Source organism: Aethalodelphis obliquidens, unplaced genomic scaffold (assembly GCF_003676395.1).
Source record: "Aethalodelphis obliquidens isolate GAN/ISIS:26980383/991018 unplaced genomic scaffold, ASM367639v1 scaffold42, whole genome shotgun sequence".
Classification (NCBI taxonomy): Eukaryota; Metazoa; Chordata; class Mammalia; order Artiodactyla; family Delphinidae; genus Aethalodelphis; species Aethalodelphis obliquidens.
The window spans coordinates 5,010,093-5,034,996 of NW_020837986.1; the positions used below are offsets into that span (position 1 = coordinate 5,010,093).

The window sequence follows — 24,904 nt, forward strand, 5'->3', positions numbered from 1 at the left end:
CTGGAATCTGGGCTGTGGAACTTCCCAGGGTCTCAGTATCCTGGGCTCATGTGTCCCAGCTGCCACAAACCCTAGCATTGCTCTCCAGATGAACTGCTACATCTCCACCTGTCGTCTATCTGGGTGTAGGTGTGCTTTCCCAGGGACCTCTCTTGTAATAAACTTCCCAAGGGAAGTTGCCACCTGGCTGTCTCATAGACACCTAAAACAATGTTCTGACACATGAATTTGTTCATCTCTACCCCAGTCTTTCATATCTTAGGTAATGGTACCCTGGCCATTCCTTTATCTAAGTTAGAAACCAGGGTATCATCCTGGCTACCTTATTCCCCCTACCAGCATCATTACACGCCTACCAACATCTAATTTATTCTATCTCCCAAACATGGCATGAATCTGGCCACTTTTCTCCATCACTATAGTTCAGAACACCTGTTATTTAATATTTGGACTCCGTGTCACCTTTCAACTGATGATCTGGCTACATTTTTCATAGAGTGGTCATTTATTCATTCATTCATTTCACAATTGTGAAATGAATCGAGCTCCTACTGTGTGTTAGGTGCTGGTGATACATTGGAAAGCAAAACAAAGTCCTTGTCCTCGTGGAACTAACATCCTTACAGGAGTCAGTTGTCTTTCCTAAAGCACAAATATCATCATGTCTGTCCCCAACTTATATCAATGGCATCCCATTGCCATCAGCATAAAATCCAAACTCTCTACTATATTCTTCCTCTCTAGCTCATCTCATCCCACTATCCCCTTTGCTTATCTTCCCAGTCATATGGAAACAATTTCAGTGACCTATAAATGTATTTACTTATTTGTTTATTTTTGGCTGCGTTGGGTCTTTGTTGCTGCACGCAGGCATTCTCAAGTTGTGGCGAGCGGGACCTACTACTCTTCATTGCAGTGCACAGGCTTCTCAATGCCGTGGCTTCTCTTGTTGTGGAGCACGGGCTCCAGGCGTGTGGGCTTCAGTAGTTGTGGCACGCAGGCTCAGCAGTTGTGGCTCATGGGCTTAGTTGCTCCACGGCATGTGGGATCTTCCCAGGCCAGGGTTCGAACCCGTGTCCCCTGCATTGGCAGGTGGATTCTTAACACCGCACCACCAGGGAAGTCCCTCAATTTCAGTGGCTTAAATGCACCAAGCCTTTGCATATCTTGGAAGATCCCTCCCCTCATCACTTTGCCTTGCTAATTGCTACTCACCCTTCAGGTCTCGGCTCAGAGCTCTCTTGGCCAGGATTGCCAACTGTGTTAAGTCAGGATGGGGATAATGGAATTTGGAGGAGGTGCAGGATTCTCTGAGACCTGAAACCCATCCTGTCCCAACCACTTCTGCTCATTCCTTCTCCCCAAGTCTTTGAAAGAAATCTGTGCCTAGAGAACAAGGCCAGATAAATGCACACTTTTGTGTGCATTTTTCTGAGGTTCTGGCCTCTTGCACTGGATTGAACAATGTGGATTTTTTTGACCTGGGCTGGAGGGAGACCTAACTGACCTCAGAAAAGGACATTCACCATTTGAGTACCTGAGTACCCATTCTATTTGGAGGAGGCCAGAGCCCAGCACGTTGGTGGTGTTTGTCTAGTGGCAGCAGCACTGGCGGGAATGACCTAACTGGACTGTGCCTGCAATAGAATCTTAGCTGTCTTTTCTGAGGCCAGTTTTCCAGCCCTTTTGTCAGTTCTACGAGCTACTTGATATTCTTCCAATGAGTCACTGTCTCTATTTAGGACCACTATGTCAACAGAAATAATAAACAAGTAGGAATAGAAAAGTTTTATTTGAGCCAAACTGAAGACTATAGCCCGGGAGACACAGACTCAAGAATTGCTTGAATTGTGTTCCTCCAGACTCCAGAATGGAAGTGGCTTATACAGTATAGGCAAAAATTTAAAAATTACATACAGTTGTTTGTCAAGAATTAGGACTGGAGCTGGCAAGAAGTAAGGATGCTTATTAAGCAAGGATTGGTTGGGAGTCAAAATGGTCACACAGTTACACGGGGGAGACTTTGAGACCAGAAGTTGGAGCTGGCAGCTGCTAGTAGACATTGTTTTGAGAATGGCTGGTGGTGTCCTTGAGTTTGATACAGTTCAGAAAACTCAAGTTCTCAGCGATGCAGGAAACGTGTCTGAGACCACATCCACGATGGCCACCCAGCCCCATTTTGGATGCCTGAACCAGAGCCACTCCATTTTTATTTTTAAATGCATTCTTTAATGCTTAAAGCAGATGTAAAATGCATATCTGACAGGACATAGGACAGGCTGTTCTAGTTAGCGTAAAGTTCAAGCCAAATCGTGTATGAACCAGAATGACTTCCCCATACCTCAGCATGTGAAATTTTCTTCCATCAACTGGATGTGGTTTCTATTGTTGGAAACCAGACAACCTGAATGGTACAATATCCTTTCTGTCTTATCCCCACCATGGGGCCAATCCCCAGTCCACACTCCAATGGCACGAAATGTCAACCCCAAGGATGATATATTCATCCTTGAGCAGGATAGTTCCAGAGCAGGTCTTGACTTACCCACCCACCTCAGGCTTTCATTGATGGGTTGGAAACACAGATCTTAAATGGGAACAAATCCAGGCCATTTATCTTCTCAGCCACATGGGAGGACCAGAGGTTGTATTTCAAAAAAGAGCTAATTGTAAAGGAGGGAGATTCACCCTTGGCCCTGTGACCCAGTTAGTATCCTGGCCTGTGGTCCATGCATATTGGCATGCCTCCTGCTTGGAGGCAAAGCCAGGGAGAGAGGAGCTGGACCTCTCCCTGGAGTCCAGTAGTTGTGGATGAATAGAAAATGTTTGTTATTTTTCCAGACATTCCGTTGTTCCCTGATAAATTGGCACCATCACTCCCTGCCTTTGTTACTTCACCATGCTCATGATTTATCGCCTTTCTATCTCTACTTCCATCTCCTGGCTTCTCCCTCTGGTGGGTGTATTGATTTCTCTTACCCCTACCAACTATTTGCTCTCACTGGGTCATAGCTTCTCGCCAGGCTCCTTCTGTCAACCCCACAGCCTCTTCTGCCCAGTGACTTTCCTGCCTCACTGCTTCTGCAGGCCACTCTGCTACGTAAGTTGATCCTATAGATCCAAACTTCCCAAAAGATAGTGTGATTAGTCTGTGATCACTGCTCATCCAGAGAGTCCTGCACAAGGCCTATGGTTTATGGCACCTTTGCTCAGAAAGGCTAAAGAAGTGTCAAACACACAGAGCAAATGGATTCCATTCCAATCCAGCATTTCAGACTCAACGTGTACCAACCTAAGCCTGTCATCTTCACTTCCAGGTCTGTTCCTTCTCCTGAGCACAGTGAACATTCTGCCGTAGAGATCTGGTCTTCAAAAGGAAGTCCTCTCCTATACCTTACCTCTCCAGCTTCATCTCTCTTTGCTCCCTCTGTATCACAACCATCTGAACTTCTCAATACGTACTTCTTAAAATGAAATCAGCTCTCCCCACCCTCTAGCCAGTGCTCTCTCCTTTCAACCACACCCCACACAAGGGAGCTTTGTTTGGACTTATGTCTCAACTTGTATTTCTTTTTCTCTACGAGAGCCCAGTCTGGAGTGCTTGAACATCTTCATCTGCTGCACCATGAACCTCCAGGGCAGAAATGATGATTTATTAATCTTTGGGCCTGGTCCAGAGTGGATATCAGTATCTAAAGACCAAGTCGGCGATGACCCTCAAAGATCTTTCCCCTAGAGTTCAGGATACATCACCCCCTCCATCCCCTGGTCCAGCAGCTCATCTTGAAGAGCTGTGTAAAAATGAGGGTCCTGGAGACAGCTGAGTAGGGTCCCATGGTCCTTCCCCTATGCCAGAGACTGCTCAGGTGTGAATGGGTCTGCAGGCTAAGTCCCGAGAGCAAGTCTCTCCGTAGAGTGGCAACAGCTGAGAGGACAACATGATGACAATCTAGGTGGTCCTTTTCCTGGCCTGCCTGGGGCTTTGGGACTGCCTGCCTGGTCTAATTGCCTCTCTGTGCAATGAGCTAATTTCCTTTTGCTCTGTTGATTTCGCTTGTGATGTTGCTGGGCTCAGGAGTGACTCAGCTGATTTGCCTTCTGACATGCTTGAAGTGGTGTAGGAGGGGGGCGGAATGGTAGGGGATCAAGTTGCAACCAAAGTTTGAGTCTTATGGTCATGAGGAGGCCTCTTCTCACGCCCATAAGACCATGGAGAGGGCCAGAAGGGTTAGGGCCTGGTCCTGAATTTACCCCAGGAGTATGGCAGGAGCTGGGGAAACTCTGCTGGCTCAGGAAGGATTTAAAAAGCTGCAGGGTTCACACTAAAGCCCAGGCTCTAGGACTCTCCCAGCAAGCAGCCAGAATTAGTGGTGGGAGTCCAGCTGGCAGGTGATACAAAGCAAGAGGTATATCAGGCCCTTCTATCAAGATTGAGACAGGAACCAGTCTTCATGAAAGTTGGGGAAGGAAGCAAATTACTCAAAGAAACAAATTAGAGTGAGATCTTAAACAGAAATGAGCCCCGTGAGTCTGGGCACACGCTGGGTGGGGAGGAGAGACCTTAGGCTCCGAAGGACCATCGTCCATTCATCACTCTGTGCTGGGCGCTGGAGGCGCTGAGGTAACTGAAGCCCTGGAGAAAATCCCTGTTTGAGCTGGGTGGCGAACCCAGACACAGCAAAACTCGGTTAAGGCTGTGGCAGAAGTCAGCACAGGGGCTGCGGAGCGTAAATGAGGCTCTGCCTCTGCTTTTTCGGAAAGAGGGTCTAGAGGTCCTTCCTAATGGAGGGGGGCTCTGGGAGTCCTTTATAGTGGAGGGGAAGGACTGAGGGTCCTTCACAGTAGAGGTGAGTTGGTAATTGAAGGATGTAAAAGCATTTACTAGGTGGGAGAGAGAAGCCTGTGTACTGGCATGGAGGTACGTTACGGCAAAGCCTGCTTGGGGCACTGCAGGTAATCAGATGGAACTGATGCATTGGGTGCGTGTGAAAATGTGGCTGCAAATGTAGCAGATGTGGATGGGAGGCAGAAGAGAGGGCTGTACTCCTGGTTATGACTTTAGTGGTCCTGACCCCCTTGCCCTTGCATCTGACCTGATCAAATTACAACTCTTCCTCTTAAGGAGAGAAGATGAGTGATAGCTTACTCCTCTTTAGTATGAGTTCCTTTTTTCTTTTAAGTGTAGGCATCTGACTTGGCCTGGCCTCGGGGTGAGGAGGGGAAATTGCAACTCAGTGGGTACTCAGGTGTCCAGGACTCAACCCCAGACTCACAAGGTGCTGGAACAAGGACAGTATGATTAATGTTAGACTACCCATTACTTCTCCCCGGTTGGTGTTGGTTCAAGAATGAGCTGGGGCTGACCCTGCATCTGGGTTCCCAGATGTTATAGCAGGGTAGAGATTACGTGACGGTCAGGAGAGCTGGGAGCCTTCTGGGAGGGCACTTGCATGACTGAGAGAGAAGAGCACAGCTTTTACTTCAGAGTTCAGATCGTCCTTGCTAGCTGTGTGTCCTTGAGCAAGTACCCAGTCTCTGAGCCACGGGGTCCTCAGCTGTGAAATGGAGATTAGAGCACCTGTTTCCTAGGATTGTTTTGAGGATAAATGAGATAATTTATGTGAAAGAATCTGGCACACAGCAGTGGATATTTGGTTAAAGGGGATTCTCTTCTGCTTCTCCCCCATGACTTTATTCAATGTGTATAAAGGGTAATAGCTGGATACATAGCTTTTTAAATCAATAAGAGAAATAATACCTCAAAAGAAAAATAGGCAACAGATAGAAGTAATTAGTAGAAGAATACATTTTAATGGCTATTAATCATATATAAATATAATACCAGATACATACAAATATACAGCCATATATATTGATATATATATTTCATTAACAAAAAAGGTAAGTTATAGCAATAATAAAATAACAGCTTGACAAAGTTTATAAAGCATTTAGTCATAAGCACAGTATGATCCCTTTCACAATTTATAAAGCATTAGTACTCTTTTTCTGTGAACTACCTATTTGTATCTTTTGCCAATTTTTGTGATGGAGTGTTGCTCTTTTCTTATTGGTTCATAAGAGCTCTTTATATAGATTAGAGTTTAACCTTTTGATGGCCATATGTGTTACAAATATTTTTCCAGTTTATCATTTGTCTTTTGCCTTCATTTCTGGTATTTTGGTTGTACAGAAGTTTGAATTTTTTTATGCAGTCCAAATCACCAGTGAATGTTTTCCTTTTTGGCTTGGCAAAGAGGATAAAGTTTCACAATACGCAGCAGAGGAAAGGCTATTCCTAACATGAGACTGCTGGCTTGGGGTAGCATGGACTGAGACTACTTTATATAGATCTTCCTAGTCTCACTCCTAGTCTCTGACTCTAAGTTTCTTACGATGAAGTCTTCTTTTTTTTTTTTTGCGGTATGTGGGCCTCTCACTGTTGTGGCCTGTCCTGTTGCGGAGCACAGGCTCCGGACGTGCAGGCTTAACGGCCATTGTTCACGGGCCCAGCCGCTCCGCGGCATATGGGATCCTCCTGGACCGGGGCACAAACCCGTGTCCCCTGCATCGACAGGCAGACTCTCAACCACTGTGCCACCAGGGAAGCCCACGGTGAAGTTTTCTTATGAAGACTTGGCTTCCCACATAGGTGTGAGCCCAGGGAGAAAATGCTCTGATCACACAGACCTGAGTATGCTAGTCCTCTCAAAAGCTGTGTTTCTCATTGAAAATTAATTGACTATGATCTGGTTTATAGGTCTAAAGAGTTTGGTAACTGTGAGTCTGCCCTAGAGATGGAGCTGTTCTCAGTACTGGCAAAATCAGGTTTCTGAGCTGTAAGTCTGAGAATCAGTCTGCCCTAGAGATGGAGCTGTTCTCAGTACTGGCAAAATCAGGTTTCTGAGCTGTAAGTCTGAGAATCAGGGTCTGAGTTGAGTTGATTCATCCAGACCTTTTTGAGACAGGTCAGTCTTACCACCTTTTCTTGGAGATGATCCCCAACATTTCCAGTGCTATGCAAGTACCTTTCTCAATAATAGGTGGTGAAGGAGAATGTGCCAGAAACCCCATAACTAATAATAATTAATAATCACACTTACCCCCTAAATAAGCACTTTTTAGGTGCCTGGCACTGTTTAATGCACTAGTTAATAACCACAACATTTCTATGATGTCAACAATATTAGTTTCTAATTTACAGATGAAGAAAATGGGGCCCAGAGAAATGGAGTAAGTAACTTGACCAAAGTTACTAAGTCAGAAAGTGGTGCTGTCAGTATTTGAACCCTGAACCATCTGTTTTCCTCTGTGCTTATGTTGGTAATAGTTAATTATGACCCTGTCTTGAATTCTTCCTTTAGCTTTGAGATCTTCACCATAATTATTCCACTATTCCAAAAATAAGTTGATAACCTCTTTCTCACTAATTTCTTAATTTCCTTGTGAATTTTCAGATCTCCAGCACGAAATCACGCACGTGGGCACCTTGTGGGTAACTCACAGGTACCACCTGCCAAATCCTTCTTCCCAGAAAATGTGGGCTTCCATTCTTCCACTAGCTTCATGGCTGCTGTGTGAAGTGAAATTTAAAATATAAAGAGTTCCTTGTGCATTGTCTCCGAGCCAGAAGAAGCAGCAAGAGGCTGACATGTTCCATATGAGATCTTAGGCCTCAAGGAATATGTCTTTTCCTTACCGTTTTCCAAAGTATTGCTTTAGCTCTTTATTTTCTGCATGTGAATATAGAACTTTATTTATCAGCTTCAGATGGTTTTAGTAATGCTCAAATAACTAAAATTGACCAGTCTATAATTGAATTAAGTTATTTGAAAAATATAAAAATACTTTGCAATTTTGTTTTATGAAGTGCTATTTTTATGAAGGCTAGAAAACGTTCTGTAGACAGAAAACTGGGAAATAGAAAAGGAGAGTACATTGTGCCTCAGGAAGAAACAAGAGAGAAAAACCTTGGGAAAAGAAGGAAAATTAATAATTGATGATCACTTACCGTTGCCAGTCACTGTGCTAGATACTTCATTTATATCATCTTGTTTAACCTCTGCAACCACCCTGGGACATAGATTTATTGCATCCATTTCGTGGATTAGGAAACAGGCTCAGAAAGGTTAAGTAAATTGCCCAGTTCATACAGCGAGGTGATTTGAGTACAGTTCTCTTAGACCCTCAGTGCCCTGGACACAGGAAGGAAGAAAATATCACAAAATTCAAAGTGAAGCCTAGCAGAGACCTGAAAAGATCAAAATGAAACTAACCGGAGATGCAGAAAAGAAGGATGATCAGAGTGACCAGAGAGGTTCTACTAGTCACTAGGAAGAGGTGTGGCCTCTGAATCTGCCGGCTTGGAGCAGGGCAGGGGCAGGTGGCTGGAGCTGGTGCTGATGGAGGTCGGGATGGAAGATGGCTAGAGGGCCTCAGCAAGTCGGAGAGGCTGTTGTTTCCAGGACAGCTGAGTGAGGAGGACCTGAGTTAAGGTAAAGACATGGTTGGCCTGGTGCAGAGACAAGGGCCCTGGTCCTCTCTAGCACAGAAGAAGACTTGAACTCAGTGCCTGGCTCCTCCCTTTCGGAGGGTTAGATTCTTTGTCAAAATCTTCCATCAGGAAAGCCAGACTTAGCCACCGTGTTATCAATAATGCTCCAGCAACCCATCAAGATATTTTCTGATGATATGAGTAGGAATGCCACAGGAAGGTTTCAATCCATTCAAAAAGTACTTACCAAAAAACCCCACATTTTTTTTTCTATGTGCCAGGCACGACTTAAGAGATGGGGATAAAATGGCATGCCCAAATACTTTGATCCTTGCCCTTTGCAGCTACAGTTTAGTGGAGGAGACAGATACTAATCACATGATCATACAAATAAATGTAAAATTGAAATTTTAAAAGTGCTCCAAAGGAAGGCTTTGCAATACTGTAAGAGCATAATAAATAAGGCATCCTTGAGAAAGCAATGCTTGTGCTATGATGCAGGGAATGAGTAGAAGTTAATTATTTGAAGGAAGAATATTACATTCCAAATGGAGAAACCATCAAGTGCAAAAGTCTTTTGTTTTATTTTTTTTCTCTTTCTTTTTTTTTTAACATCTTTATTGGAGTATAATTGCTTTACAATGGTGTGTTAGTTTCTGCTTTATAACAAAGTGAATCAGTTATACATATACATATATCCCCATATCTCTTCCTTCTTGCGTCTCCCTCCCTCCTGCCCTCCCTAAGTCTTTTGTTTTAAATTGTTCATTCTGGAGGATGGAGGCTTAGTGCAAGTTCAGGACTTTGTACACATTTTACAGTCCATCTGGATTTCTCCTTTCCTAACTGGAAACTTCCCTAATGCACAACAAGTCCACATTTCAGGTCAAAGATAGTGCTTTTGTCTTTGAGCGTAAGATGGTTTTTATTTATTCATGCATACATACATACATACATGCAAGTACCTATCCATCCAATCAGGTCTCCAACCAAGTGTCTATTCATTTATCTATTCATTCATTACCCATTCATATATCCATTTAATCATCCATCATACCAATCATCAATCCATGTGTCATCTACCCCTTCCCCAGACAACCATCCATCTATCCATGCATCTATACACCAATGTATAGATGCATCTATACATGCATCTATCTCACCATTTGTTTATGTATCCATTATCTGTCCACTCACCTACCTATTCATCCATTCGTTTATCCATGTGTCCATCAATTCATTTATCCATTGATGTATCCATATATTCATTTACCCCTCTCTGACGTAATAAATATGTTTGGTCTCTACCCCTGGTTCCTGACACAGAGTTCCTAAATCCCTTGGAATTTCCTGGGGGGATAGAAAAATGTTTTGTTCTCATAAGGCAACTCTTGGTGGGCTCCTGTATAGCTTCAGAATGGGGCTGGTCACCAGAAAGATCAAGCCATGATTAGAAGTTTTGAACTTTCAGCCCCACCCCTTCATCCTCTGGGGAGGGGGGAGGGACTGGAGATTGAGTTAATCACACCTACAGTGATGAAATTTCCATAAAAATTCCAGGTATGGGGTTCAGAGATGTTCCAGGTTGGTGAATGTATCCAGATAGTGGGAGGGTAGAACACACCAAATGCCACCTGGACAGAAAATCCTGTGCTTAGGACCCTTCCAGACCTTGCCCTATATACCTCTTCATCTGCCTGTTCATTTGTATCCTTTACAATATTCTTTATAATAAACTGGTAAACATAACTAAAGCATTTCCCTGAGTTCTGTGATCCATTATAGCCAATTATCAAACCTGAGGAGAGAGTCATGGGCAGCCCTGATTTGTAGCCAAGTTGGATAGAAGTGTGAGTAACCTGGGAACACTCTACTTGTGACTGGCATTCAAAGTTGGGGGAGCAGTCTTGTGGGGATGAGCCCTTAACCTGTGGGCGTCTGTGCTAACTCCAGGTAGTTAGTATCAGAATTGATTAATGCGAGGGAAAACCCCACACATTTGGTGTCAGAAGTGTTATGAATGGAGAAACAAGTTTTCTTTTACCCACCCCTCCAACCAACCAACAATTTATTCATGTATGCATTCACCCATCCCTCCATCCATCCATTCGTCCTCCCAACTATCAGTGTATTCATCCATTTATCATTCATCCATTTAATCATCCAAGTATTCATCCATTTTCCATCCACTTATTGACTCATTGATACATTCATCCATTTCTATTGCTTCTGTGACAAATTACCACATACTTAGTGTCTTAAAACAACACAGATTTATTATCTTACAGTTCTAGAGTTCAGCAGTCCAAAATGGGTCTTAAGGGGTTAAAATTAAAATGTGGGTAGAGCAGCAGTACTTCTGGAGGTCCTAGGGGAGAATCTGTTTCCTTGCCTTTTCCAGCTTCTAGAGCCCACCTGCATTCCTGATCTCATGTCTCCTTCCTTGAACTTTAAAACCAGCAGCCTACCATCTTTAAATCTCTAAATCTGTCCCTTCTGCCTTCCTCTTATAAGGGTACTTGTGATTACGTTGGGCCAACCCAGATAATCCAGGATTATCTCCCCATCTCAAGGTCAGTTGATTAGTAAGCTTAATTCCCCTTTGCCATGTAAACTAAAATATTCACAAATTTCAGGGATTAAGACATCTTTGAGAGCCATTATTCTACCACACCATCTGTCCATTTATGCATTCATTCATCCATCTGTTCATTAGTCCGTCTTTGTGTTCATCCACCAATCCATCAGTTTGGTCATCCATTCACTCATCTAGTACCTATGTACCCATGTACGTATGTATGTATGTATGTATCTATCTATCTATCTATTCATCCATCCATTGTCCACTTATTTATCCATTCATCCAACTAATCATTCACTTGCCCACCACCCATTCATCTGTCATATTAGCCATCCATCCTAATTTCATTATTCCCATTTATCCATTCGATCATCCATTCCTCCACCAATCATTTATGCATCATTTTTTCTTCACTTTATTGTGCTTTGCTTTCCTGTGCTTCACAGATATTTCATTATTTTCCATGCATCATTTTAACTATCCAACCGTCCATCTAATCATTCATGAGCTACCCTTATCTACCTTGTCTCTTTTAATTAACTAAACAATACCTTCCAAGACTACACACACACACACACACACACACACACACACACACAGATCACCATTTAGACCTACTTACCAAAACAGATCATCCTACCTGGATCTTTGCCATTTGTTTTCAACCACCTATTTTTTTGATCCTAACTCCAAATGACTTGGAGCTCCTGGCTCCTAATCCTGACTCCATTTTGCCTGTGGTACTTTGTACTTGCTTGATGTCAATGGGTCTTCCAGGAATTTTACTTCGTTTACAGAGCTCTGCCTGTGGTGACCCTGATTTGTCCTTGCCCTTGTTAATGCCCAGGAGTAAGGAGAATAAGCAAACTTGCAATATGTGAGTATTTGTGCAGGGGAGATATTGGATCAGAGCTGTGTCTCAATGTTTTCTCTGCTATACCCCCTGTGACCCCAATGAGGAGGTTTGTGTTTTTTGTTGTTTTTTTTTAACATCTTTATTGGAGTATAATTGCTTTACAGTGGTGTGTTAGTTTCTGCTTTATAACAAAGTGAATCAGCTATACATATACATATATCCCCATATCTCCTCTCTCTTGCGTCTCCCTCCCATCCTCCCTATCCCACCCCTCTAGGGGGTCACAAAGCACTGAGCTGATCTCCCTGTGCTATGCGGCTGCTTCCCACTAGCTACCTATTTTACATTTGGTAGTGTATATATGTCCATGCCACTCTCTCACTTTGTCCCAGCTTACCTTTCCCCCTCCCCGTTTCCTCAAGTCCATTCTCTACGTCTGTGTCTTTATTCCTGTCCTACCCCTAGGTTCTTCAGAACCTTTTTTTTTTTAGATTCCATATATATGTGTTAACATACGGTATTTGTTTTTCTCTTTCTGACTTACTTCACTCTGTATGACAGACTCTAGGTCCATCCATCTCACTACAAATAACTCAATTTTGTTTCTTTTTATGGCTGAGTAATATTCCATCGTATATATGTGCCACATCTTCTTCTTTATCCATTCATCTGTTGATGGACACTTAAGTTTCTTCCGTGTCCTGGCCTTTGTAAATAGAGCTGCAATGAACATTTTGGTACATGACTCTTTTTGAATTATGGTTTTCTCAGGGTATATGCCCAGTAGTGGGATTGCTGGGTCATATGGTAGTTCTATTTTTCATTTTTTAAGGAACCTCCATACTGTTCTGCATAGTGGCTGTATCAATTTACATTCCCACCAACAGTGCAAGAGGGTTCCCTTTTCTCCACACCCTCTCCAGCATTTGTTGTTTCTAGATTTTTTGATGATGGCAATTCTGACTGGTGTGAGGTGATACTTCATTATAGTTTTGATTTGCATTTCTCTAATGATTAGTGATGTTGAGCATCCTTTCATGTGTTTGTTGGCAATCTGTATATCTTCTTTGGAGAAATGTCTATTTAGGTCTTCTGCCCGTTTTTGGATTGGGTTGTTTGTTTTTTTTTGATATTGAGCTGCATGAGCTGCTTGTAAATTTTGGAGACTAATCCTTTGTCAGTTGCTTCATTTGAAAATATTTTCTCCCATTCTGAGGGTTGTCTTTTCGTCTCCTTTATGTTTTCCTTTGCTGTGCAAAAACTTTTAAGTTTCATTAAGTCCCATTGTTTATTTTTGTTTTTATTTCCATTTCCAGTGAGGAGGTTTGGATGAAAACTATACTTCTCACCATCTAGGTTGATTTTTTTCCCCCAGGGAATTAAGACAAATAGTAGTGAAAATATTTATGGTGTGATGGTCATAAAAACCATTTTGAAAATTACAAAAAATCTCAAAAATTGCCATTATATAAGGAAAAACTAATAAAATATGGCTAACTTTATTTTTAACAAGTTTTGTTCTTCTCCCAGACTTTTGCCCAACAAATACTAGTAATAAGTTGAGAAAGCATCTACTACTGAAGCAAAAGCATTAATAGTGGTAATAACTATAAAATCACCACTCCCTCACCAACACCATCATGATTTATAGTTGTCAGAACTGGTAATGGTCTCTCACCACAGGCTGAGCCATAGGCAAGGTACACCATGGGCTATGTGACATTGCCAGTGCTCAGCTAAATGCCACCCCCTGCTCTGTTGCTCAGGAGAGCACATCAGAATACAAATGAACAGGAGTTACATTATTATAAGAATATCTGCTCCCATTTATTTATTTTTTTAAAAGGTAAATCATTTAGACTGTGCTCCTTTGTATAGGATCAGTGACAAATTACCATATACTTCATAACTGGCCATGTCAAGACCTAACACTGAGAACCATGGCTAAATGACTGCTAGATTCCTGTGTAGTTTTAAGGTCAAGAATCCATCACGGGCACATGTTTAAATTGGAATGAAATTGTCTGAGCAAGTCTTGGTAGCCCAGCTCTTCTCCTGCAAATGCCATTCACTTGTTGGGTAAGCAGAAGGCAGAAGTGCTGGTACTTCATGGAGCTCAACACTGGCCAGTCCTTTGAGGGCGTTGTTTACACTCCTTCAAAACCATTCAAGAAAAATTTAATGAAAAGTGTGCTGTTATCCAAAAGAATATTTCAGAAATGCATGAAGAGGGACAGTGCCCTGGCAATTCTCTATGACCGATCAGTAGTCTGGTCTGGGAAGATGTCACATCTTAGCAGTTGGAAGATTCTACAGCCCTGCGTCAAAAGATTTTGGAGGCACTGACATTTCAACCATGTGAGGACACTGGATTATGAATATGGCCTCTGGTCATCACTAAGACACATGCAAATTATACAGAATGGGTTTATACTCTGATGTCTCATGTATAAAATACTACACCTGAAATCCTCAATAATAATTCTTGGGTTTATGCCAAATGCATCTCATGTGACCCTGACGGCACCCTAATAAGTTGCCTAGACGGCATTATCCCCATTTTACAGGTGAAATGGCTACATCATTGTGGTCACTGTCAAAGTTAATGTCTGGAGATGGCAAATAGGTTTTACACTGCAAGCCCTTCCTAGTTGGTCTTACCCCATATAGGTGGGGACAGTATAAGAGTTTGAATCTCAGCATGTGGAGACCATTGAGGGCCATCTTGGAGGATGGCTACCACACTTTTCCCTGGCAAAAACATGGAAACTAATTAATTAATTAAAAAGAAACTGTAGTGCTTTATTCCTACAGTGAAAACAGCATTGCTTTTTTTTTTTTAATAGTCAATTTGCAGATAGTCATGTCTCTAAATTGGTCAGTAATGTTGATGGCAGAATTGTGTACATAAGGAAAAGAATTCCACAGCAACTTGAGGCTTGGTAAAAAGCTTCAGCTTAAGCAAGTTTTTATGTCTAAAATGGTCTGTGGCTGCAGGAAAGTACACTTCTGAGAGAGAATGAAGGATTTATGGAGTTATTTCAGGGTAGGGTGACCAGTGTTTTCAAAAAATCCTGTCCAAGAACATTTGAGGTGTGACTTTCTATAAATCATCGTTACCGAAAGTGAGCACAGTCATTTATACATATAAACTCAGATTTTAGAAAATCAAAATAGTAGTTGTGCCGTACATGGGTGAGAGAGCTCTACAGCACTTTAAGAGTTAAATCAGCCCAATTAATACACAAGGGATGGAGGTCATATATCAGCAGAAGGCACTTGAAAAGACAGAAGGTCCCTCAGGCCAAAGGCAAGAAGGACAGAGATGGACTTGGGTCGAATCAATGGAATTAATATGTTTCCAAAAAAAGCCAGGGGCTTCCCTGGTGGCGCAGTGGTTGAGAGTCCGCCTGCCGATGCAGGGGACACGGGTTCGTGCCCCAGTCCGGGAAGATCCCACATGCCGCGGAGAGGCTGGGCCCGTGGGCCGTGGCTGCTGGGCCTGCGCATCCAGAGCCTGTGCTCCGCGACGGGAGAGGCCACAACAGTGAGAGGCCCGCGTACCGCAAAAAAAAAGCCAGTCAACAGAAGGGGGAAGATCTACACAGAACTTGGGAAAATAGGGGCCAGAGGAAAGGATGTAATTAACAATTTGTTCAGCAGTTACCATGTGCTAAATTTGTGCAAATAATTTAATCCACACAACAACCCTATTATCGAAATCAAAAAACTCTAAGTTAAGTGACTTTCCTAAGGTCACCAGCGGTAGAGCTGGAATTGAAACCAGATCTCTTTGTCTCCAAAGCCTGTGGGCTTAACTATTCTTATCCAGTTTTGTCTTGGGGAAAGTGCTTTTGGCAGGCCAGGGCAGTGCCACTGGCTATACATATTTTTTTTATTTCTTTTTTGGGAGTTACCTCCACACACCATGGGTCACTGGCATTTTCTCAGTGGCAAATTCACAGGCACATGATTTCGAGCTGTAAGGGAGAATAGAGCTGATACTGCCCACTCTCCTCCTGTTACAGATGATATCTGTGAGTTCATTTTTTATTTTTATTTTTAAAAATATTTATACATTTATTTATTTGGCTGCACCGGGTCTTAGTTGCGGCACCTGGGATCTTCACTGCCACGTGCATGATCTTTTAGTTGCGGCATGTGGGATCTAGTTCCCTGAGCAGGGATCGAACCCAGGCCCCCTGCATTGGGAACACGGCGTCTTAGCCACTGGACCACCAGGGAAGTCCCTCTGTGCGTTTATTTTTGCAAACTGCCATGAACCCCTCTCCACCAGCTCTTGGAGGATAAGGTCCATGATATAGCAGGGAATTCCATTTTTGGCAATTGGTGAGAGTGACTCTAAAGGGATGCAGTTGATTTTCTTATGTGGTTTGTTGGATTCGTCACGGTCTAATCAGAAAACAAAACATTCTGAGAGGTTAAAACACGAGGACTTTATCTGAGGACAAAGAGGTCTGGGACCAACATGCTTATAAATTGGCTCAGAATTGTTTGCAAGGGCAGCATTATTGGAAATAAGTGTATGGCCTCATAAGATACTACTTTGAAGGACAAAATTCATTGGGGTGATCATCCTGGTATACTTCAGATCTCAGCTAATGGGCAGCTTTCCTAGACCTCCTTGATCAAGGCAGATCCTTCCAGCACAGGCTCTCATGGCACCAAGTGACCTTCCTTTATGGCACTTACCACTACTGTTATGTTTTACATTTGTTTGCACGATTATTTGACCAAACGTCTGTCTTCTTCACAGATTGCAAGCTCCAGGAAGGCTGAGTTTGTGCTGCATTTTATTCACCGTTGTATCCCCAGCACCCAGTACAGTGCTTGCCAGTTGCAGGTAATCAGTGAATGCCCTTTCAACGTATGTGTTCGATTGTAAGCATCAATCTCCTTAGGTATCCACCCAAGATAAATGAAAACATATGTCCACACAAAGACTGGCATGTAAATGTTCATAGCACCGTTATTCATAATAGCCCCAAAGTGGAAACAATCCAAATGTCCATTAGTTGGCGAGTGGATAAGTATTGTAAAAAGACGGCATTATCCATACAATGGTGGACTCTGCAGTGATAAAAAGGAATAAACAGATAATATATTCTACAACGTGGATGAACCACAAAGATGTTGCATTAAGTGAAATAAGCCAGACACAAATGACTGCATATTGCACTGTTCTGTAAGGATGAAATTTCTAGAAAAGGCAAAACTATAGAGAAGAAAGCAGATCAATGGTTGCCTGGGCCTGGGAGTGGGAGTGGAGAGTGACTGCAGACAGGAAGAAGGGAGCTCCTGGGGGAGGTGGAAATTTTCTAAAACTGGATTGTGGTAAAGGTCGCACCACTGTATAAATTTACTAAAAATCATTAAACTGTACACTTGCAGTAGGTGTGGGGTACGGTATGCAAATTATCTTCAATAAAGCTGTTAAAAATGTTTAAAAAATCAGTCTCCTTACTTAGTCATTTTATCCCATCTTATGTTCTGGGAATACTATTTCTGTGGGACATTGTGCCAGAGACTGCTAAGTGAGTCTCTCAACTCTTTAGTGACAGAATCTCAATTTTTTAAATTGAATTATAGTTGATTTACAATATTGTGCTAGTTTCAGGAGCACAGCAAAGTGATTCAGATATATATATAGATATAGATATATATATATATATATATATATATATATACTTTTTCAGATTCTTTTCCATTATAGGTTATTACAAGATGTTGAATATAGTTCCCTGTGCTATACAGTAGGTCCTTGCTGTTTATCTATTTTATAGATAGTAGTGTGTATCTGTTAGTCCCGTACTCCTAATTTATCCCTTCCCCTGCTTCCCCCTTTGGTAACCATAAGTTTGTTTTCTATGTCTGTGAATCTGTTTCTATTTTGTAAATAAGTTCATTTGTATTATTTTTTCGATTACACATATAAGTAATATATAATTGTCTTTGTCTGACTGACTTCACTTAGCATGATAATCTCTAGGTCCATCCATGTTGTTACAAATGACAATGTTTCATTCTTTTTTATGACTGAGTAATATTCCATCATATATATATATATATATATATATATATATATATCTCATCTTCTTTATCCATTCATCTGTTGATGGAAACTTAAGAACATCAATTTTTAAAAATATTTATTTATTTCTTTGGCTGTGCCGGATCTTAGTTGCAGCAGGCGGGATCTAGTTCCCTGACCAGGGATCAAACCTGGGCAGTCTGCATTGGGAGCGCAGAGTCTTAACCACTGGACCACCAGGGAAGTCCCAAGAACCTCAATTTTTAACTTGACACATAACCAAGCAAAATTTTTTTAAAACCATATTTCCCAGCCTCCTCTGCAGCTTGGTGTGGCCATGTGACCGAGTTCTGGCCAATGAGATGTAAGCAGAAGTGATGTGTAGTATTTCCAGGAAGGCTGTTTAAGGGACATGACTCAACTCCACTTTTTCCTGTCTTTCCTTTTTTCCATCCAAAAAAATAGGGACTGGTGTTCCAGCAGCCACTTTGGACCATGAAGTGACCTTGGGAATGAAAGTCAATGATGGTGGAGCAAAAATACTGAAGCCTGGGTTACTGACAGTACCACAGAGCTCCATGCCTCCCTTGCACTGCCTGCTTCCCAGATTTCTTTTATGCAAGACAAAAATAAACTTCAGTGTTACTAATGCCCTTTGCCCTTTTGTGTGTGTGTGATATATAGGCAAATCTAATCCTAATACTACTTTAAATAGGTATTAAATGAAAAGGGCCAAATAATTTTGAGAAATATTATGTTAAAGTTTAACAGATTTCGTTAATGCAGGACTTCTCAGAGTTTTTAATGAACAATGGGAGCTTCCAAGAGGGGCTCAAGTATGCACAATGTCCAAACCAACCTGACCCCCAAACTCTTTAGTGGAGCATCTCATGAGAAGAATGATTTAGAGCAAAGGGGAATGTTACTTTAAAGAAATCTACATCTTGGCCTCTTCCTTTCTAATCCATCCTTCTTCTAGGCTGCTAGAGAGATCTTTCTAAAACATAAACTTGATGGTATCACATCCCTGTTTGAATGATTCTTGTAGGAAAAAGTTCAGACTCCTTCATGTAATGAATAAAACCTTTTGTAATCTGGCCCCTGTCTTCTCTCTAGCCTCACCCTAGCCATCTTACTCTCAAATCATGAACTATTTGTACTGCTGAGAATTGCATATGTTCACCCCAGTCTCTCTGCCTCTGCAGCACATGCTGTGTCTCCTGAGTGGAACACTTTCCACCTGCCACCTTACCTGTCATTCTGCCTTTGATGCTTTAGACCAGGCTCAGGTATCAGCTCATTCATATCCATTCATACTTTGAGCAATTCCTACTATGTAGCCAGACATTGTACTAGTACTTGAGTTAAAAAGCCAAATAAATAGTCCTTGCCCTGGAGGGACAAAGAATCAAATGAATGTAGATAAGAACTGCATTAGTCAGAGTGTACTAATGGCCGTAACAAACAACCTTCACATTTCAGTGACTTGACATTTTGACAGTTTATTTCTCCCTCATAGCACAGTCCAGTGCAGGGAAGCACACGGGTTCTGCTCCATGCGGTCAGTTGGTGACGCAGACTCATGCCATTGCCATTTTCTGGGGCCTCTTGATTCCTCCACTGGATAGTTTTGCATCTGGCCAGCAGATGAGGATAGGAGAAGAGTTTGGAGGATCACATAGGAAGTTTTAGGGGATGCTTAGACATGGGATATATTTGTGTCACTTCTGTCCAGATTCCGTTAGAGTTCGGTCACAAGGACCTATCTGATTACTGAGAAATGTAGTTTTGCTATGAGCCTAGGAGGAAAATGAAATAGGAGGGGGAAAGTAGCCTTTCCTCTGCCAGAGATATATAAACAAGAACAATATAGAAGCTCACAGTCAAATGGAGGAAACAGACAAGTGAACAGAGGCAGGAAGGCAAGAGAGAACATGGTCAGGCAGGATGCAACTTGTGTTTTTAGACTTACTGTCACAAAGTTCCAGAACTGTTGGCAGCCCTCTCATGTCTCCCCTTCAGAGCACCTAAGGATTGTTCTTCTGGGGCCCTTTGTAAACATGGATGTACTATGTGGTACAGAAAGTCATGCATCACCGATGTCACCCCCACGTCAGAACTTCAGGGCCTCTTAGTGTCAGCCATCTCTGTCCCAGCCGCTGCTGTGGCATCCAGCTCTGCATGGGCTCCAGTTCCACAAAGCTGCATCCTGATAATCCTTTGCCCTATGGCCCTGCTGCACACTCCTTAACACTGAAGTTTGGGACACCACAGAACCCCACTTGGCACCTATGTGTGAAAAACTGGAATGAATAAGAATTCAGTCAAGATGAGCTGGTGGATAAATTTCCTTCCCTTCCCTCTCCCACAGGCTGTACTGAGACTCATTTTATGTAGCTTCTCAGAGGATAATCCCTTGAGTGGGAGCAATCAGCCACACTTAGTGGAGGCCACATGAATAATCATCCTGGTAATAGCTCTTCCCTCTTCCCTACTTTACTCCTTTTAAAAAAAGAACTATTTATTTATTTGGCTGCGCCAGGTCTTAGTTGTGGCACGTGGGATCTTCGTTGCCATGTATGAGATCTTTGTTGTGGCATGGGGCTCTTTTTAGTTGCAGCATGTGGGATCTAGTTCCCTGACCAGGGATCAAACCCAGGTTCCTGCATTGGGAGCACAGAGTCTTACCCACTGGACTGGCAGAAGGAGAAAGTCCCCTACCTTACTCCTTTTGCCTCTCACTCCTGCCCTACAGAATCAGCCTCTGCATTGTGGAGAACCCAGGCTAATACGTCCCCATGGATGGTTACAGCTAAAAGACACTTAGCTGTTTGTGTTTCCCCTCTAGCCCCTGGATACCGCGGAAGTGTTTTAAGGGTCAGATTCCACTAACCTTGGTCGATTCTACAGACTTGACTCTTTGAAGGTCAAGCCTGCTACCTCTCCTGAGTATAGCTACCAAATCTTTCCTTTGCTTGTACCTGTACCATTCATTTGTGAATCAATCATGCATTCCTATTGATTTCTTGTTTAGTGATATAACATTTGTGTCTTTGTGTGTGTTTAATTTCTTATGTGCTACTGACTTTTCTCAAGTTTAAGAACGGGAATTACTGACAAATCTACCTCCCTCCCCTCTCCCCCTCCCACACCTCACAACAGTGTCCTTGCTTTTATGCTTTGGCATGCACACTCTCCTCCCTCTGCCTGGAGTCCCATTCCTCCCCCACCTCATTTGTGCTATGTCATCTTTTGTGGGCACAGGATTTGATTGTGTGAACGGAGGGCCACTCGACTCCCATGTTGGACTCACCAAGTCTGCCTCTGATATAACTCTGCTCCCAGCCCCTTTCCAGAAGCTAATGTTCACAAACCCAAGTCCCATGAGCAGTTTTAGACCCTTGATCCTGGTGTCAGACTGAAGAGGCTGTAGCTACCATCTGTCTGGTCCTGCTTCAGCCCCTGCAGCCGCTGGTTCAGGAGAGCAAGTCCGCTCTGCATTGGGAGAGTCAGCGGGGACAAGCAGCTCTCTGCATACTCACTCACCAGCAGCTCGGCAGGACTGGAGTTCTTCAGGATCCATGTGTCAAACTCTGCCTTGTCCTCAGCTAGACTATAAGCTCCCTGAGGTCAGAGATGTCGTCTGCCTTGTTTAATATCTAGAACAATACCTGGAACATAGGTGGTGCTTAATAAATATTTGTGTAAGGAAGGAAGAAAGAGGAGGGAGGAGGGAAGGACCGTGATATATCTTGGCCAGTCTTGAGTCAAATGAAAGAAATGTGCACAGGTGAAGTAGACAGGTGGCAGGGGGCGGGGGCTGCTATCTTTGTATTTTTCAAACTGGAGAAATCTCTGGTGTCTGCCGAGAAGGGAAGAAGTGGTCCTCGGAAGAGAGTTAGGGCCATGGGATGAAAATCATAGGAATGCTGGGGTTTCAAAGACACTAAAAATATCCTCTCTCTGGGGGTGCAGTAAGGCTCTGCTAAATCATTACAGCTACCTCTGACAAAGTCAAACCATGTTCATCTTAAAAGTATCAGACAAACAGCTCTTGGAATCATCAGGACTCAGATCATTCCTACTTTAATTAAGGTAAAATGAGCCTCCACAGTCAGAAGCCAACCATTTTATTTTTTGTGGGTGTTAAGGAAACACCTGTGATGGAGGCAAGCAGGGGGTAAGGTGGTGAGGTGACTGCCACATCTGGGAGGGGGGCAGTAATGGATGCCATACAGAGTATTCAGCCAGACAGGCCCAACTCCCCATTCCTTTCTGCCTGCATCTATTTTCTTTATAACATTTATCACTAGCTCTCCCCCTGTATTTGTTTATTGTCTTTCTTTCTCCTTAGCAGGTCCATTCCACGACAGCAAGGTCTTTGTCTTACTGACCGCTGTATCTCCTGTCTTAGATCAATGCCTGGCATTTAGTGGGCATTCAAAAATTAGCTACTAACGAACGAATTAAAGAATATTAAACAATTAGTTGAATCACTGCCATATGCTGGGCCCTGTCCTTGAGGATGCTAGAAGGATGGTGAGGGAGACAGGCCTGAACATAAACACACCATAGCTCGACACCTGATTTTACGGAGGTATATCCAAGGCGCCGCAAGACCGCCGGGGCTAAAAACTCCCCGGGTGTGCGGGGGGTCCTTGGGAAGAAGCCCGTGTGCCAGGAGTGCCCGGGAGCCAGGAGGAGCGGCAGGGATGCGGCTGGAGACAGAGCTCGGGGCTCCTTGGCTCTTCGCCTGGCTTCTCGGAATCTTCTTTTCCTGACCAACGGGACCTCGGCCCCAGCGGAATCTCTCTGTCGCGGCACCCCAGTCACAACCTCTCCCAGCCCCGGAGACGCCAGCCCAGGGTGTTCCATATGGCTAGCCCGCTACCTAAGAGACCTCCACCTGCTGGCTGAACCCCCGCCCCGCTCCGCGCGCGCGTGCTCCAGGTCCCCGCCCCCTGCCCGCTGTCTGCGGCTGCAGGACCCCGCCCCGCCCCCTCGGCCCGCAGGACCCCGGCCCCGCCCCGCCCCCGTGGCCCCGCCGCTCTGTCCCGGGGGGCGGGGCCGCGCGCAGCGGCGTCTCTAAGGCGGGGGGCGCGAGGCAGGGGGCGGGGCGGCCCCGGCGCCGGCCAATCAGCGCCGCTATCACATCCATGCAAATACGAGCACAATGGAGCGAGCCCATCACTCGCCTCTGCAAGCAAGCTTGAAATGGGCTTCTGTCTGAGCGGCAGCCAGGCTGACCAATGACTCTGTGTTTTGGGCCGGCGAAGCCCAATGGCATGGCAGGGAAGGCGGGCCCGAGACGGGTTAGGGTGTCCTTGCAGGGTGTCTGAGCTAAACTTCACCAAATAATAGCTGTTTGTATTTTGGCTGCTGCAGGAGCCATTTTAGGTAAGTTCTTCTCTTAACTTTTTATTTTCCTCCCCGGCCTTGGCGGGTCGGTCTTGTCCGCGGGTCCCCGGCCCCGCACCGCCGGCCGGGCTGCGGTGCCCCTATGAATGAAGCCAGGATGAGGGGATGCGGCGGTGCCGAGGCCCGGCCGGGCCGGGGTCCGAGCGGGGCCGGCGGCGGGCGGCCTGGCGGAGGGCAGGCGGCGGCCTGAGGCCTGAAGCGAGGGGCCGGCCTCCGCCGCGCTCCGCTCCGCCTCGCGCTCAGGCCAGGCGGCCGTCCTTGGGAGTGCGCCGCTGCGGGCCGCGCGGAGGGTTGGGGGTCCGGGCAGCCCCCGGCCCCGGGCCAGGCGTGCGGGGGCGGGGCGTGCGGAGGGCTCCCCCTTCCCTCCCGCCTCCCCGGGGCCCGGCCGAGGAGAGACCCCCGGCCGTGCAGCGGCGGGGCGGGGGTGACCGCTATTCGCGCCGCCGCCCCCGCGGAGAAGTTGCTCTATTGGCGTCCTGCGTCTCTTTGCAGGGGTGGAGGAGGGTGGGCTGGTGCCAGGCTGCTGCTCCGGGAGGGGGCGGGGGCCCCGGCGCGTCCTCCGAGCGCGCACCCCCTCCGCCCCCTTCTTACGCACTAGCGCGCACTCGCCCCGAGAATTGGAACCCTGGAGATGTCCAGCAACCCCGCAGCCAAGTTCTGTGCATTATTAGATTGCATGTTTGAGCTTTAAAAAACAAAAACAAAAGCGGAATCTGTCCCCTTCAGGGTATTTATTTCCTTCGCTGTTGAGAAGTAACGAAGTCTGTTCCCAAATTTCCAGAGATATGCCTGTCAGATGTGTAGAGGGTTGGCAGCTACTTGGTTTTTAAAAAGACGCTGTTAGGAAATCCCCTCACTAGTGAGATAATTGAAATTTGAGTTTGTTTGCAGCTTGTTTTATTTGATCCAATTAAAAATGCATAAGCAGACTCATATTTGTGTACCTAAAGTGTTCCTAGTTCCAGTTATGATTGATGTGACTGTGGTTTCGGTAGTGTGTGATCTAATAAAGCAGTATAATTCAATTTTGAACCTGTAGGCCCGTGATCTCCAAATTAGGGTTTATGGACCATTAGTAGTCCGGCCAAGGTTTCTAGTGAATCCTTGGCATCTCCAGGCATCTTTGGGACTGTGTGTGCACGTTATTCTCCACACTGCTCATTTCTGGTGTAGCAGATCCATGAACGGAGAAAATACCCATTTAACATTTTTTACAATTTTTAGAGTGTCTGCAGTATTGCCTGAGATTCGACTATTGTTTCACAAATGGCTCATAGGAATACCATCCCGGTAGGCTCCAAATTTCGACGTACTTTAAGGGGATATGCTTGTGACCCCTAGAAGAGTCCAGACAAGGGCCACAGTGTTGTGTTCTCAGGGCTAATTATGAGCTATCTTTCTTACTGGGAATTTGTACCCATCGACTGTGCATGGCACAGGAGAATCTGTTGGTATTCCAAATTGGAAGATCAGGTTGGCAACCTCAGGGAGATAGTTTTTCTA

At 44.4% G+C, this 24,904-nt stretch overlaps 1 protein-coding gene and 1 long non-coding RNA gene across 3 annotated transcripts in view; one reads left to right on the forward strand and one right to left on the reverse strand.

Moving 5' to 3' along the window:
• The window catches only part of LOC113605180 (uncharacterized), a 58,248-nt gene extending 39,622 nt beyond the window's left edge, over positions 1-18,626 (forward strand). Inside the window, exons 3-4 of one of the 2 annotated variants that reach the window (XR_003427063.1) lie at positions 16,709-16,819; positions 18,449-18,626. This is a non-coding gene — a long non-coding RNA (uncharacterized LOC113605180). Of the gene's footprint in view, positions 1-16,708; positions 16,834-18,448 lie in introns of both variants that reach the window. The other variant, XR_003427062.1, reaches the window with a different exon arrangement.
• A 4,767-nt stretch (positions 18,627-23,393) lies between these two features.
• Positions 23,394-24,904, reverse strand: part of LOC113605033 (translation initiation factor IF-2-like) — a 32,817-nt gene continuing 31,306 nt past the window's right edge. The window contains exon 2 of the mRNA XM_027078043.1: positions 23,394-24,026. Within this exon, the coding sequence (XP_026933844.1) occupies positions 23,394-24,026 (633 nt within the window). The remainder of the gene's footprint in view (positions 24,027-24,904) is intronic.